The 16,388-nt window shown below is 37.3% G+C and overlaps 1 protein-coding gene across 1 annotated transcript; it reads left to right on the top strand.

Moving 5' to 3' along the window:
- Positions 1–6,895: 6,895 nt before the first annotated feature.
- Positions 6,896–14,986, top strand: LOC128030349 (free fatty acid receptor 2-like). Its single transcript, XM_052617896.1, has 2 exons — positions 6,896–6,978; positions 14,033–14,986. Exon 2 carries the CDS (start codon positions 14,051–14,053, stop codon positions 14,966–14,968), a length of 918 nt encoding a protein of 305 aa, XP_052473856.1. The 5' UTR covers positions 6,896–6,978; positions 14,033–14,050; the 3' UTR covers positions 14,969–14,986.
- The last annotated feature ends 1,402 nt before the right edge of the window (positions 14,987–16,388 follow it).

The following is a 16,388-nucleotide window of genomic DNA, read 5'->3' as shown; positions in this document are numbered from 1 at the left end:
ATAGGCTTATACACACACACATAAATACACACACAACACAAATAAATGTTTTGTTCCTCCATCCTTTTAACGTGGATGGAAGCAATACATTTATTTAATTAATAAAAACTAAGGGACTATTTTATATTAAAACTAAAAAAAATGTCATTTAAACGCATGTATTGTGTAAGGCTGTCAATCACACACATTAAAGTGAACAGATATAAATAAGGTAAATCATCTATGTGCGTGCATTGACTATTATTGCAATCTAATGTTGTGCTAATATATTTCAGCTCTCAGCATGTGTTCTTCAGACACACAAAATCAGCTTATGATTCATAATGGGATTATGAGGAGAGCTGCTGCGGGTCACGGGGTTTGACTTTGTCTGGTTCTGCCAATCACACAGACAGACAGAAAGACAGACAATGAATCCACATGACCTTGCCTATTATATAACATACAGGAAGAAATATCAAATTCACAACTTTTGAAGATGGAAATCATATTAGTTAGCATTAAGTGAATATGGGATGAATTTGAACTAATACCATTACTTTTGGTTTGATTGAATGTTCAGTTTTTTCTGTGCTGCACTGAATTTTTACAATGAATTTATTTAGAATTATTTATAGATCTTCATAATTTTCTTAATTTTTACTTTCTATAATCAAAATGTTTGAAACAAAACATAATTTTGTGCATATTAATTGATAATAAACTTTTGCAATCCTTTTATTTTTTTATTTAGTTTTAAGAATTGCAAATAAAGTCGGGGGCTACATTAGGATAATAAAATAATAAAAATGAATAATAATAATAAATTAAAGAAATACATTTAAAAGGCATAAATAAAGTTAAATAAAAACATTAAAATTCTTACAAATAGTTATATATTACATCTTTCTAACGTTTTAAATTTTTTAACATTTTTAAAAGGTTAAAAACATCTAATTGTTTTCAGTATTGTCCTTAAAAATAAAACCAAAAGCTTATTTCCCATATTTGGATTTACGTATACTAAATTTAGCTCGATTATTTAGCAGATTAATAAATAATATTCCTTGTCATTTTCATTTCTTTAAGTTAGTTCTTCAAGACATCATCCTCTAGCATGGAGGATCTTTAGTTTTTTTTTTTCATTCGTTTTTTTATAAGTCACATGGTTCATAAATATCACTTTCCATCTTGTTATCGTTTTTTAATTTCTTTTAACTAACAAAAGACATTCGTAAAATGACGTCATCAACCTCCAGTGATATCGTTTTGGAGGGAAAACAGCAACACAATTGTCAGTAAGCATCATCAATTTAAAATCCCACCTGTCCTCAATTAACACTTGAATTTTCAACTGAAACAACCACAAGATGGAGATGTTGCACCCTTTCCCCCATTTACCCTGAAACAGTTATATTTATATATGTGTACTGAAAAATGTATTCATTGAATTGATTTTTTATTTTATTTATTTTTTTTATGGTAAGTGGTTGCAACCAGACAAGACAATTTAAAAAAAAAAATGTAACTTTCAGAAAAATGTATTTAAATGTAGCTAAAATAAATTGATGGCAACCACTTACCATAAAAAATGTAGTAAAGTCAATTAATATTTTTTTTCAGTGTGTGTGTGTTGTGTGTGTGTGGAACAGTTTATTGACCACTTTATGGCTGAAATATAGAGGAACAACAGCTCAGTTTTATTCAGAGGCCTAAACTGAGCAAAAATATGCAATTCGGTGCAGATGTTGGTATTTAAATTTTAAATGGCAAATAAAGTAAGATGAAATTCCGATGCTTGTAATATAAATCAATGCCAACTTTGTAACAGTACAACAGAGTACATCAAATTATAAAAATTTAATTTGTGACTCTATATCTCCCAATAATGTCTTAGTAAGATGCTTTAACTTTATGCCTTTTTTTTTTTTTTTTTTTACTTTTAGTTTTCTTTTCTCTTCGCTGGACTGCTGATGTACTCTACCCGGGCATAGATGTTCATCCATCAATCATGAACATTCAACCGCAAACATGAGGAGTCGGGAGCGCGGATTAGAGAATGGCGGGGATGGTGCCTCCTCTGGGAGTTGGTGCCCTAGGCAGATTGCGTACTTTGCGTGTAGGGAGCGAGGGGGCGCTGCACAAGATCCCGGGCACTATGCATAGATGTCATCAAAAAAAGCGCAACAATAGGATATCTATACTTCATGTTGAGCATAAATATAAAGTCTACTGATAAAGGAAACCCTCAACAGTATTGACGGCAAAATAGACTATGTTTGAAAGGTGCAATATATGAAAATCGAAAATTATTAATTTCTTTTTTAAATTACATTTATATCTGATTATATGTCAGAGTTCGGAGCGGGTTCGCGAATCATTTGAGTCAGTTCGGGAGTTCGGAGCGGGTTTGTGAATCATTTGAGTCAGTTTGGGGATCGCAAATCATTTGAATCAGTTCGGGAGTTCGGAGCGGGTTCGCGAATCATTTGAGTCAGTTCTAGAGCTCGTAGAGGGTCCGCGAAACATTTGAGTCAGTTCGGGAGTTCAAAGCGGGTTTGCGAATTATTTGAGTCAGTTTGGGAATCGCAAATCATTTGAATCAGTTCGGGAGTTCGTAGCGGGTCCGCGAATCATTTGAGTCAGTTCGGGAGTTCAAAGCGGGTTCGCGAATCATTTGAGTCAGTTTGGGAGTTCGGAGCGGGATCACGAATCACGAAAGATTCGCGCTCGTAAATTTTCAAATTGGCCATAGGCCTTTAATTCGTTGCTGCCAACTGGCAGCAGGGGTGGCAAAGCTTTCTATGCCACCCCGGAAGATCCGCCCCTGCTAACAAGAGTTAGTTATTAGAGACATCATCCTAGGGTCTAGTTTTTTTAATTAGTTTTTTTTATAAGCCACATGGTTCATAAAAATCACTTTCCATCTTGTTATCGTTTTTTTATTTCTTTTAACTAACAAAAGACATTCGTAAAATGACATCATCAGTGACATCGTTTTGGAGGGAAAACAGCAACACAATTGTCAGTAAGCATCATCAATGGATATGATTAATTACTCACGCTGGCTGATCAAATTACAGAAATTAGTGTAAAATGTTAATTATTCATGCATTCATTCATAATGGTTTAAAATGTGCTGCATAACAAAAGTTTAAAATCCCACCTGTATGTCCTCAATTCACACTTGAATTTTCAACTGAAACAACCACAAGGTGGAGATGTTGCACCCTTTCCCCCATTTACCCTGAAACAGTTATATTTATATATGTGTACTGAAAAATGTATTCATTGAATTGATTTTTTATTTTATTTATTTTTTATGGTAAGTGGTTGCAACCAACTTATTTTAGGCATATTTAAATAAACTAATTTAGACAATTTAAAAAAAAAGTAACTTTCAGAAAAATGTATTTAAATGTAGCTAAAATAAATTGATGGCAACCACTTACCATAAAAAATGTAGTAAAGTCAATGAATATTTTTTTTCAGTGTGTGTGTGTTGTGTGTGTGTGGAACAGTTTATTGACCACTTTATGGCTGAAATATAGAGGAACAACAGCTCAGTTTTATTCAGAGGCCTAAACTGAGCAAAAATATGCAATTCGGTGCAGATGTTGATATTTAAATGGCAAATAAAGTAAGATGAAATTCCGATGCTTGTAATATAAATCAATGCCATCTTTGTAACAGTATAACAGAGTACATAAAATTATAAAAATGTCATTTGTGACTCTATATCTCCCAATAATGTCTTAGTAAGATGATATTTCATGCTTAGTTTTAGGAACCAAAGCTCAGTTGCAAAACAATGCAATGCAATACAATGATCACTTAGAGATGACTAAATTAACGCTCCTCAAAAGCCTGATGATCATATTTGATCAATTTCAACATGACTTGAAATGTGCCGCTTCAGTCCAGTAAGTGTTCATCATGAAATATTTCTAACAATATGGAAGTTATTCTTACATTTACTTCACAAAAATCAGTAAAGATTTCACAGCAAAAAGACAAGTGAAGCACGAGCTGAAGGTGGTCTTTGGTACAACTAATCTAGATTTTGTATCAGTAACAGGCTGTATTTGTGCACTTTTGCAAACAGCACTTTTCTACAAATGGCTGGTATTTGTAGAACTGCTTTTTCATGATGCTGATAACATACCACTTCATCTCAGTACAAGATGACCTTATTGAGCTCCATCTTCAGATTGTACGGTTTACTTCCATCTGCGCTTGAAGCTGTTCTGTGGAGCTGGTGGGAGCTAAAAACTGAAAATATGAGTAAAAGAGACTGAAACATTCTGGAAAATGCCTGAAAACAGACTCTTATTCACCTGAGTTATGAATATGATCTTATGCAGAAGTTCAAGAAGCCTTGGTTGGGTTTGTCAATTTGTCAGATTTTTCTCTGAGGTGAACAAATTCCTGCTGATGCTGTGAATGTGTGAGAAACAAGTGAAATAAAATAATTTCCCTGACATTTAACCTTTAGTGTGAGCACACTTCTACTTTAAAAAAAAAAAAAAACTATATAGGTAAAGGAGTCACAATATAAGGAGAATCTCATATTTGTGCACATGAGCAAAACGGAGACCTTTTACCTGGTCGTGCTTTTTCTTTTTGACAATCCCCACTGCCAAACGCAAAACAGAAAGAATTGTACTGCTTTTACAATGTAAAATAAAATAATAATAAATAAAATGTAAGCCCCTATTATAATGAAAGGTTCATATTTTGGTTTTGGGAGTCCCCAACATCAAGTTGACATGCATGCAAGGTCAAAAAACACTTTCATTCCCTTATAATATGCATTTACTTTTACCTTAAGTGCTCAACGACTCCCAAGTGATCCATTTAACCATACATTTTTTCAAGCCTGTCCTTAGTGTGTCGCTAGTCTGTGGTGATAGGTCCGATTTATCTCATGTCATCATGCCTGTAATGCAATGCTTGATAAAGCAGCGTTTGTGAACACAGTGCTGATTTGATTTATGTACAGTGTTACCGGGGAAACCGCTGTTTTACCATTATAAAACAGCGGCACCTAGTGGCAAAGAATGAATGTGCATTTTCATTCAAACCAACGCGAATAGACCAACAAGTGGGCGGGCAATATGCTAATGTTTCATATTGACGTCAACATGAAACAGCTTGGGATTCGTTTCAGTGATTCTGAGTCGACTCTTTCTTTTGAGAGGCAATAACTTTATATACTGTGCACTTTCAGATTTAAATCATTGCAGAATGTTTTCAATCACTTAGAGCTGTGTTACTGCATGGAAGAAAGAAAAAAATCCACAAAAGAGGAATTTTAATAATCGACTGTCTTTGTTTCTCAACAGAATAGCATGGGACACTGTGCACCATTTATCTGGTGATTAGAACATTTGAGGAGTTATGAAGCTATTCAAATTTATTGATTTTACCATACTTTTTGGATAGCTGTGCTCAATGATACAAATCTCCTGAGATCAAAAAGCTCCCTAAAAGATTTTTTAAAAAGACATTATAAATATCAGCAGAGAAACTAAATTCATTCGGATTTGGCCTGTTTGGTCTTCTAGACTTTCTGTCTTGAAAAGGCATGTTGACTCCATCGTCATTACTCTCTTGTCTGCAGATCAATAAGATGACAAATATTTCAGACATTGTTTTCTCATGCACTGGTCAGTTTAGAGATTTTGGCGTGTTTGTCTTTCATAACACGTTGTTAGTAGATGAGAATTTATTTTTTTCAAAACACACTTTTAAGTTTATTTCATTACATGTTATCAGTGTCATTTTGAATCTGAATGTGGTGTTCAGATGTCTGTAAAAAGTGCATATTTAATTTTATAATGCATAATTTGCATGTTTAAACATAACACTTGTTAAACATTTTTTTATGTAATGAATCAATTATTAAAAATATGGTGAACTATTAGTTAAATATTTTTATTGTGTGCACCTTCATTTTAAGTTTCTTTTTATACAAACCTTAATCCTTCAAAAATCTTCTTTTTATATAAACCTGGCATGCAAATAATTGATAAAGAAACAGCATGCAAGTTTTGGATGATATGAGAGTAAGTAAATTATTTTAGGGTGAACTATTATTTAAAATAGTCACAGTCTTTTAATGCAAACCTTGCAGATTCAGTGGCAAGTATTTGAACACTTTTCTGCTCAATGTCTGTGAAACAGCTGGTGTTTTGGTGACTTTTAATTGATGTTTGAACTGAAGTCACTTCTCCTCAGGTTCACAGGTGGAGCTCATTTTAAAAAGCATTTCTATTGATTTTATAACACAGAAACCAACAAACGTAGGGTATTTTTCTATATCCTATGCTATCACTTTTTAGCACAACAGCCAGAACGAAATTTCTCTTTTTCCACTGATCTGGAGTTATGGTTACAACCAATTCACATTATTTTAATTACAAGCTATATATATATATATAGGCTATATATATATATATATATATACATACACACACAATAGGCTATTCAATCAATACAAAGGCCGCAATATGGATTTCTAAGTGTGTTAACAAAGATGCATTGCACACAAATAAATATATTTAATAAAATATGTGGACGATCCTCAACATCGTAACGTTATCTCTCATTTTACTGATCTTATTTTAGGCCTACATGCATTATTAACGTACATAGTAATGTGATTAAAACTAATGTCAAATGTTAGATACAATGCATTTTTAAAAGTAGAAGTACCCTATTATAAAAAGTCTGAACATTGCGGGGGTTTTTTTTCCTCTAAAAATAATTTAGCGGAAAATAATAAAAATAGTTTCCATGGAAAAATTTTTTTTCCTTCTGATAAAAGTTCAGAATGAAATCATCCTCCTTTTTTTTTTAGCTCATTTCATAAACGCATGTAGGCTTATCTACGTCAATGATGAGTGGTGTGAAGCATAAACTCGGACTGGACACCTTTTCTATGATCCTTCATACTGTTACATTTCTCAAGGGAACTGTATTTCTGTTCTCGAAAGGGTAAGACCAAAAGCAATATTATTTTTATTTAATTATTATATTATACTTTCAATTTTACATGCTAAAATAAATGTTTAATGTAATGTCAAAATACTCCCAATACAAAACTAAATATCATATATTGTAACCTTTTTTATCCATATATGTTTGTCGAAAGCTAGCGCGGTGTGAGACCGCAGTAGTTTGCAATATTTTGCGGTTTGATATTCACATTATGACTATAAATACGCAGTGTTGTCTGTATACATGCAAATACCGAAAGTCATTCTCCATGATTTGTGAAATCAGCTGATGCTTTCGTAGCGAATCTTAATTTTACAATGCAGCTGGAATGAATCCAGTGTCGTGTTCAACAGATTGATCTGTGAATTTCTTCAACAGCAAAGCTCTTGTCTGTAAACCCCTCGGTAAGTCCACTAGTAAGGAAAGTGAAAGATAAGCGTCGTTCATGCTTTACGTCTATTGCCAATAAACACGCAATCGTTGTTTTAGGCCAAGCTTGATTTGTGAAAACTTTAACAATCGCATTTTAGCGCGTGGCAGGGTTTCTCTTTGCTTTGTCCCCTTTTTCTTGTAAGCTAATATTGTTATACGGTGCTGCTAACGGTTTCCAATTCATTAGGTAAATGAGCTTATAGGCTATATACACTTGTACACTCTGTTTCACAATAAGGTTTTGGTTGTTGAACCCTTATATGATTACTTGGTTTCAATATTCCGATTTGCGAATGTTATAGTTTATTGTATGCTATAGGCTATAGTTTTTTTAATAGTTTTAAGCCAATTAACCCTTTCCTGAGCCCCGGGGTGCGTTTCGCAAAACCATTGTTGCTAACCTGTTAGCAACTTAGTTGGTTGGCAATGGGAAATTGTATTGCAACCAACAAAGTTGCTAACTTAGTTAGCAACTATAGTTTTGGGAAATGCACCCATTTTGTGGAAACTTTCACAGTGCAGTGTTAACCTTTCCATGATTCATTTAAGTCATTATTTTGATTTGTTAAAATGTTCACAGTGCAATTATGTTCAGTGTACGGCTCCCTGGGTCAGTAACGTCACTATTCATCACTATTCACTACAGTTCATTTAGGGTCAGTTGACCCTACCCTGAGTCAGTAAAAGTCACAGATAAGAATAGTGATGTAGGCTATGTGACTCAGGGAAGGGTCAGCTGACCCAATCAAAATCAAAATAGTGATGTAAATGAGGGGAAAGGTTAACTGACTAACACTGCACTGAGAAATGTGCAAATCAGAATAGTTATTGGCTGAGGAAAGGGTTAATTACGGTGCCCGAGACAGCTCAACACGCTGCAACTTAAAAAACACCTGTAAATTGAAAAAACACAAGTGTTGCAAATCATCACAATACATGCATAAACGAAACGAGCTGCAAATCATCACAACACCTGAATATACAGTAACGAAACGAGCTGCAAATCATCACAACACATGCATAAACTAAACGAGGTGCAAATCATCAAAACACATGTATAAACTAAACGAGCTGCAAATCATCACAAACCTGAATATACAGTAACGAAACGCGCTGCAAATCCTTCACAACACATGCATATAACGAAACGCGCTTCAAATCATCACAACACCTGAATATACAGTAACGAAACGAGCTGCAAATCATCACAACACCTGCATAAACGAAACGCGCTTCAAATCATCACAACACATGCATAAACGAAATGCGCTGCAATTCCACAATGGAAATGTTTCAACGAGACCTCAAAAAGTGTCGGACCCGACTTGGATTTGTTTATCGTGCAGTGGCTACTGGTCAGTGGAGTTGTTGGTGAACTGAAAGGTGAGTTTCCTTTATCTTTTGGAAATTATTACATAATTACATGATTAAATGTAAAACGTTACTTAAGATGGCTAACTTTAATATTCTCAACTAAATAGAATTTCAAGGTTAATGAAAATAAATTTGTAATGCTTCATTTATTGTTTCTTAATGTGTATGTGCTGTGAGGATTTACAGCGTTTCTTAATTTACTTGTGTTGTGAAGTTTTTTCAGTGCGTTTCATTATATGCATGTGTTGTGAAGGATTTGCAGCGCATTTTGCTATATGCATGTGTTGTGATGATTTGCAGCGCGTTTCGCTATATGCATGTGTTGTGATGATTTGCAGCGCGTTTCGTTTATGCATGTGTTGTGAAGATTTGCAACACTTGTGTTGTCAAACTGATGAAGATGTTTTCTTCACTTGCTGATGTTTTTTTCAATTTGCATGTGTTTTCTTAAGTTCCAGCTTGTTGAGCGGTCTCGGCCACCATAGTTAACTGACAAAAACAATAGCCGACTCTGCAACATTCACAAATCAGAATATTGAAGCCAAGTAGCCTATTCAAAGAAAGGTACAACCAAAAAAAAAAAAAAAATCTCCAATTACTCTAGAGAAACTTAAAAAAATGAAGGAGGCTATAGAGAAATCGGATGTGTATCATTATAATCGATGCACTGTCTTTTAAAGTGACCACGGTAGGTGTCTTTAATGTTAATACAAGAAAATGAAAGAAAATCACTCACTGCTCTTGACTGAATTATTTGTAGTTTTAACAAGTATTAATCCGCATTCAAATAAAAAATTCAGACACCAGAAATAATTGTTAATATTGTTTTACTAGTGGGTGCAGGACACTATAGACTAGCTCATTTATGTAAGCGAGTATTGTAAAATAAATTGAACTGTGACCGATTATACCCCCAAATTCTTCATACTGTAGGATACCAGAAAATTTTGCGACCAAAAATTATTTAGACACTAAGTATGAAGTGCTATTTTACATTTTATTATTTGGTTTCTGTACCTGGAAACCTTCAAACTGAAAAAAATTGTGTAAATAGCACAAATGAATTAATAGAACGAACATACAAATTAAACAATTTCAAACATGGCCACTAGTACAACCTGCATTTTTCATATCGAATATGCATTATATAAATATATGAAATGTAAAACATTAAGTTATTGTGGCTTGTCTGCCAATGGCTGCCCACCCCCAAGCATAAAAGTGAAACTCCACCTATGTTATACCAGAAATGTGGCAGAGCAAAGATAAACACTGCCATGCAATAAAATGCGATTGTGAAAGTTTTCACAAATCGAACTCAACCTAAAACGTGATTTTGTTTTCCAGCAGTCTGCCTGTTTATTGGAAATAGACATAAAAAATGAAGAATGGCTATCTTTCACTTACCGGACTTATCAAGGGGTTTACAGACAAGAGCTTTGCTATGAAAAATTCACAGCTCAAGCTGGTGAAGATGATACCAGTTTCATTCCTTTTACGTGTAAAACCTTTGGAGCTATAGGCATTATAAAATTAAGAGTCACAACAAAAGAAAATAGATTTCGGCCCAGAGGGCAGCATCACCTCAATTCACAGATCATGGAGAATGACTTTCGTTATCATTTGCATGTTTATGAGAGCGCACTGCATATTTATAGCCAAAAGAAATCTGAATATCAAACCGCAAACTATCTTTACTGCGGTAACCGAGCGGTTTGCCTGTGATTTCCACTCCTATGAGTTCAGATATTATACACACTTCCAGTTTTGCATTTTAGTTCAATTTTAGCTGTGTCTACTTTACACCAGTCAGTTATCCTTTCAGTATTACATAAGAATCTCTTAAACATCCTGTTCAATGAATTGTGCTCGATATGGCTATTCTCAGGCAATGTCTACAGGAATAAAACAGAAAAATCTGCCAAATCAGACTATAAGAGGACCCCAGGAAGCACGCAAACCTTCCCTTTTCGATACTACGGTCATACTGCATCTCCCAAGATGCAATGGGAAAAAGCCTTTTTTCTCACAAACTGAAGCCTTTTTTAAATCACGCAGTGAAACTGCACTGACATTTGTTAGTGTGTTATACCAGAAATGTGGCAGAGCAAAGATAAACACTGCCATGCAATAAAATGCGATTGTGAAAGTTTTCACAAATCGAACTCAACCTAAAACATGATTTTGTTTTCCAGCAGTCTGCCTGTTTATTGGAAATAGACATACAAAATGAAGAATGGCATGCAGGTCTCCCCTGCATGCCAATGATGGCCAAACAGAATTTCCTGTTTGGGGAAATCCCATGCAGAATGTGCGCTCACAGGAAATTATTGTTCTCACTGTGAGACCTTCAGTCTCCCCTCTCTCCGCTCATGAATCCCTTTTTTTCAGAGAGTGGTTCTGCTCCTCATGCCCTCCAGAGAACTCGTGTGACCAGCTTCAAGCGAGCTTACGGTTGGACCAGATCCTGCGTGCCTCGCTCTTGCCCTAGAGAGAGTGTTCTCCTGTCCTTTTCTCCCGGGCTGATCAGCGTCAGTCTGCTGGTGCGAGCAACCTCATCTAATTCAGGGGAAAGCGAGGATGAGCTTCTCGATGACAGCGGTCGAAGAGCTGGCTTAGAGTGGTCTCCACCAGAGTAAACCTTCTGTAGCTATCTGGACACCACCAAGCCCCTTGTCAGCATTCCTCTCCATTTTTCCGGGAAGTCCATGACAATCTCACCAGATTGTGGCACATGCCCTACTACGCCTGCCTTCTTGCTTCTACTTCAGCCACCCTCACTTCCATCAACAGCGCTGAAGAGAAGGGGTATGAAAAGCTGCTCCCCTGGATGAGTTGGTGTCCATGCACCACTGCCTGCCCATGGCTATTGTTTGGAAAGCAAAGGCAGCTTACCCACCCAAGCTGTATAGGCCACTTTAGCTCTTGCTGGACGGTTCATGGAGGGACAGTAATTGTCCAAAGCTATGCAACATTCCTTGCCTAGGTGCTCCAGCTCCCCTGATGTCAGCGCTGCCCATCGTATTCATCACTGTCCACATTCCAGATCCAAATACCTCCCTTTATTCTTTAGATTCGTGTTCGAGAGAGTTTATCAATGTACAGTCCTTTCCTTCGGGCTGTCCCTGGCACCCCACACTTTTATGAAGTGCATGGACATGGCTCTCTCCCCTCCGAGACGGATGGGAATCTGCATTCTCAACAACCTTGATGACTGGCTCATTCTGGCCGAGTCAGATTCAGAATCAATATCGCACAGGACCCTTTACCTCAGCCATCTGGATTTTGCCTAGAGCACATTGTTCCCCAGCCAGGGAATATCATTCCTGGGAATTTTTTTTTGACTGTAGTCACGCCGGAACGTGCTCTGGCCATTCAGAGGCTGGCGACCTCCTTCAAGATTGATACCCTCAAAAGGTAATTCAGAGGATGCTGGGGCTTATGGTAGCGGGATCGCCAGTGCTACAGTTGGGTCTGTTTCATATGCGCCCCCTTCAGCACTGGTTGAAACCACGGCCTCCATCCCATGCGTGGTGTCATAGGCCCAAGGGTGAGTCAGGCCTGTATTACAGCCCTGGCCCTCTGGAAGAACTCCCACTGGATGGAACATGGCGTGGCCATGGAGATGATTTGCAGAATTACAATTATCATGACAGATGCCTCCAACTCCCTTTTTCGGGGGCAGTGTGTGAGGGCATACCGATTTTCAGCCACTAGTCGAGGGCGGAAAAAGACTTCCACATCAACTGCCTGGAAATGCTAGCAGTATGTCATGCCTGTCAGTTCCTCCTGCCAGTCCTAAAGGGGCACCATGTGTTAATCCGATCAGACAACATGTCTGTGGTAAATCGCCAGGGAGGCCTCTCTTCGAAGTGTCTTTTCACTTTAGTAGAGTGCCTTCTGGAATGGCCTCAACTCAACCTGCGCTCACTGAGAGCAGCGCATATACCAGGCAAATTGAACCTTGGAGCAAAGATGTTATCAAGGAGCAAGGTCCGCTCAGGGGAGTGGACATTCCAACCGCAGTCAGAGGACCTAGAAGATCTTCAGTGAGGACTAGGATATTTTTGCCTCTTTGTCTCAGACAATTCTCACTGCCCAATTTATTTCTCAAAGATCAGGGACACATTGGCTCACAATTGGCCCAACCTCCTTCTTTATTGCTTTTCCCCCAATCGTCCTAATCCCACAGGTAATCAGGCGAGTAAAGGAACAAAAACACAAGATTCTCCTGGTGGCCCCCCTTATGATGGACCAGCTGTGGCTATCAGAGTTAACTCAGCTATTGGTAGCAGCCTCAGGATCTCCTCTCAAGCGAACAGGACAATAAGGCAACCTTGGCCTGACCTATGTGCCCTGCACCTCTGACCGCTAAATGGGAGCCTTTGATTCTCCCAGAGCAATTATTAAACACAATTTCAGAGGCTAGATCTCAGTCTTCAAGACGCCTCTATGGCCTTGCAGGCGCTCTCCATTAGCCAAGCAGTTTGTTTGTTTTTAATACACTGCACAAACCAATGGCCATGCAGTTTCACTTTTGTGAGAAAAAAGGCTTTTTCCCATAGCGTCTTAGCAGATGCAGTAATTGTTCCCGTATGTCAGGGAACAGAGGTTACGTTAGTAACCGAGTACGTTTGTGGTAAGGCTGTTTTCATATTAGTGACTTAAGTAATTTACTTTAAGTCACTAATTGTTGTAACAATAATGTGGCGAGTGGGGCGGGGCCGAGAGGCGTGGGAACGAGGAGTGAGGCCAGGTGTAGTGATTGAAGATGAGCTGCACCTGCGCCCCACCGCCAGTATCGAGTCCCACGTAGGAGATGGAAGGATATAAAACTGGAGCGACAACCGCGAAGGACAAGAGAGGACCAGGCCTGGGACATTATTTTATGTTTGCTTTTTATTTTGTGCGCACCAGTCATCCGTGAGGGGCTGGTGCGCTGTTTTGTGTTTATTTTTCAATTATTAAAATGTTTTGATTGTGCGCCGGTTCCCGCCTCCTTCTTCCCGGTGATTACAAAGGTCGTATCGTTACAAATAATAACAAAAATACTGTACATTGGTCTTAAAAAATAAAATACTTTTAAAACTTAGAACAAAAAATACTATACAATGTGTACTTATCAAGCACAGGATGCTACATTAAAAAAGCAAATAATAAATATTAAATAATGGAATAAAATGTGTAATTTTAATTATCATATATGTTGCTCGATAAATGTCAGTCTCATTTTGATGTTTTTCAGAGTCCATTCACATGAAAAATGAAAACCCAGTGGGTGATTTTAGCCGTATACATCCTGACATTACTGATCGGCTTTCCCGCCAATCTACTAGCTATTTGCACCTTCTTTAAGAAACTGGGTAACAAACCCAGTCCGAATGACATTCTGCTCTTCAACCTGACGGCTTCTGATTTGGTCTTCCTGCTCTTTCTGCCCTTCAAGATGTACGAAGCTGCCGCTGGCATGGAATGGCACTTATCCCAGACCCTGTGCTCCATAGTCACTTATTTCTTTTTCACCACCATTTACACCAGCTCCCTGTTGCACATGCCTATAGCCATTGACCGCTACTTAGGGGTGGTGTTTCCACTCAAATACAGACTGACGCGTAAACCGCTTTACGCCGCAGCAGGATGCGTCATCATCTGGCTGGTCAGCGCTGCCCATTGCAGCATCGTATTCATCACTGTCCACATGCCAGATCTTAATGCCACCCTTCCCAAAAACGTCTGCTATACACATTTCACAGAGCAGCAAAAGAAGATCTTGTTACCAGTTCGATTTGAATTTTTTGTGGTTATATACTTGCTGCCACTCTTAGTTTGTATCTTCTGCTATATCAACTGCATCTACATCCTGTACACCAGACCTCGTATAACTAAAGAGAGAAAGCAAAGGGCCATTGGCATGGCATTGTGCACGCTGACCATCTTTTTACTCTGTTTTTTACCCTACAACTTGTCTCATCTGGTGGGTTTTAGTAGCAACGACAGCCCATGGTGGAGGTACTACACGCTCCTGCCCAGCACCCTTAACACCTGTCTGGATCCATTCGTGTTTTACTTCTCGTCCTCGACTTTCCGAGAAAGCAAAACTGTTTCTCTACTCAAGAAGTGGTGTTTTACACATAAGAAGACTAAAAAGAGTGACACTGAACTTGTGATTGTGGCAAAATAAACCTTTTGTGCATTTGAACATCAGTTATGTCATGGCTTCATGTAAAATGCAAATATATGTATTAATTGAATAACTTTAAATATAAATTCATTATTTAAGGATTGTTACATTTAGCATAGTTATTTTCAAAGTAGTACTAAAGTTTGAGGTAATTAAGATTTAAGAAAATTTAAGTGTCTCTTGTGCTCATGATTCTTCAGAAATCATCTCAGAGATTTGCTGTTCAAGAAAGTTTAATTTAAATATTCAGAATATTTAAGCATTTCCTGTGGTGGTTTCGGAATTTATTTTTATTAACTGTGTTTCCAACATCATGGAAAACCTAGAAATATCAGGGAATTTTAAAATGTAATTTTTAAGCCTGAAAATGTAATAGAAATGTCACATTAATAGCCAAAATGTATAAAAACAATTGTATAAATCTTAAACTTTTTTATCATAATTTATTTCTAAATTAACAGTGAAAATGTTGACAGTTTCATAAAAATATTTTCAATATTCAAAATATTTTGGATTCAGATTCCACCATGTTGGAAAACCTAATATATCAGGGAATTCACTAGTTTCACTAGTTTATGTCAGTCGCCACACCATTTAACATCCAATGGAGAGGGGGAGTGGGCACTCTGGAGGTCCTTTAGGACAGACACAGGACAGTGTGCCTCCAGAGCATTACCCAATCAGGGCACCATGGGAGAGCAGGAGATTCAGGCGGCCATGAGGGAGCAAGAGACTTGGGAGGTCATGGTGGAGCAGGAGACTTGGCTGCAATGGAGGTCGCAGCCCCAGTCTAATCTCTAATGATTTGAAATTGAATTCTTTGCATTCTCTGAGTATCAACTCCTCCTTTGTACCAACAGCTCCTTTGAATCACATTCATCCACTATTAACTAGGCTCTTAAAATCCATTTTATAGTTGTTTATTGATCCCCAGGACCACTAGGAAACTTCTTGGAAGCACATTGTCAACCCTAGGCTAACCCACACTTGTCATTTGGACTAATATATTATTGCTCTTTTGTTAGTTTTGATTGCTTCTGTTGTCCTCATTTGTAAGTAATTTTGGAGAAAATTGTTTGCTAAATGTGAATGTAAATATTCTCTTATCCAACTTGTTACTTTTCTTAACCAGAGTAATAAAATTAGCTACTTACTTGGTACAAAATGGGAGGAGAACCTGCACCTGCACCATTGAGAGATGATGATGAGATGGTCAAGTTTTGGAAGAATTTTAAAATCCAAAAGAAAAAAAGAATAACTGTTGCTTTTGTATTTTTAGGAAATAAAGATGACAAAATACATTGTTAATAATGTGTGTTTATTTAACAGCAGTGGTGGTGATGGACATATATCTCGTACTACCTCTCCATCTGGCATCTTTCCATTCTATACAGTAATCAGATTCATTTTCAAAAGGTGA

This window comes from Carassius gibelio, chromosome A16 (assembly GCF_023724105.1).
Source record: "Carassius gibelio isolate Cgi1373 ecotype wild population from Czech Republic chromosome A16, carGib1.2-hapl.c, whole genome shotgun sequence".
Taxonomy (NCBI): domain Eukaryota; kingdom Metazoa; phylum Chordata; class Actinopteri; order Cypriniformes; family Cyprinidae; genus Carassius; species Carassius gibelio.
The sequence above is the reverse complement of the archived record's forward strand: the minus strand, read 5'-3'. Positions and strand labels throughout refer to the sequence as shown.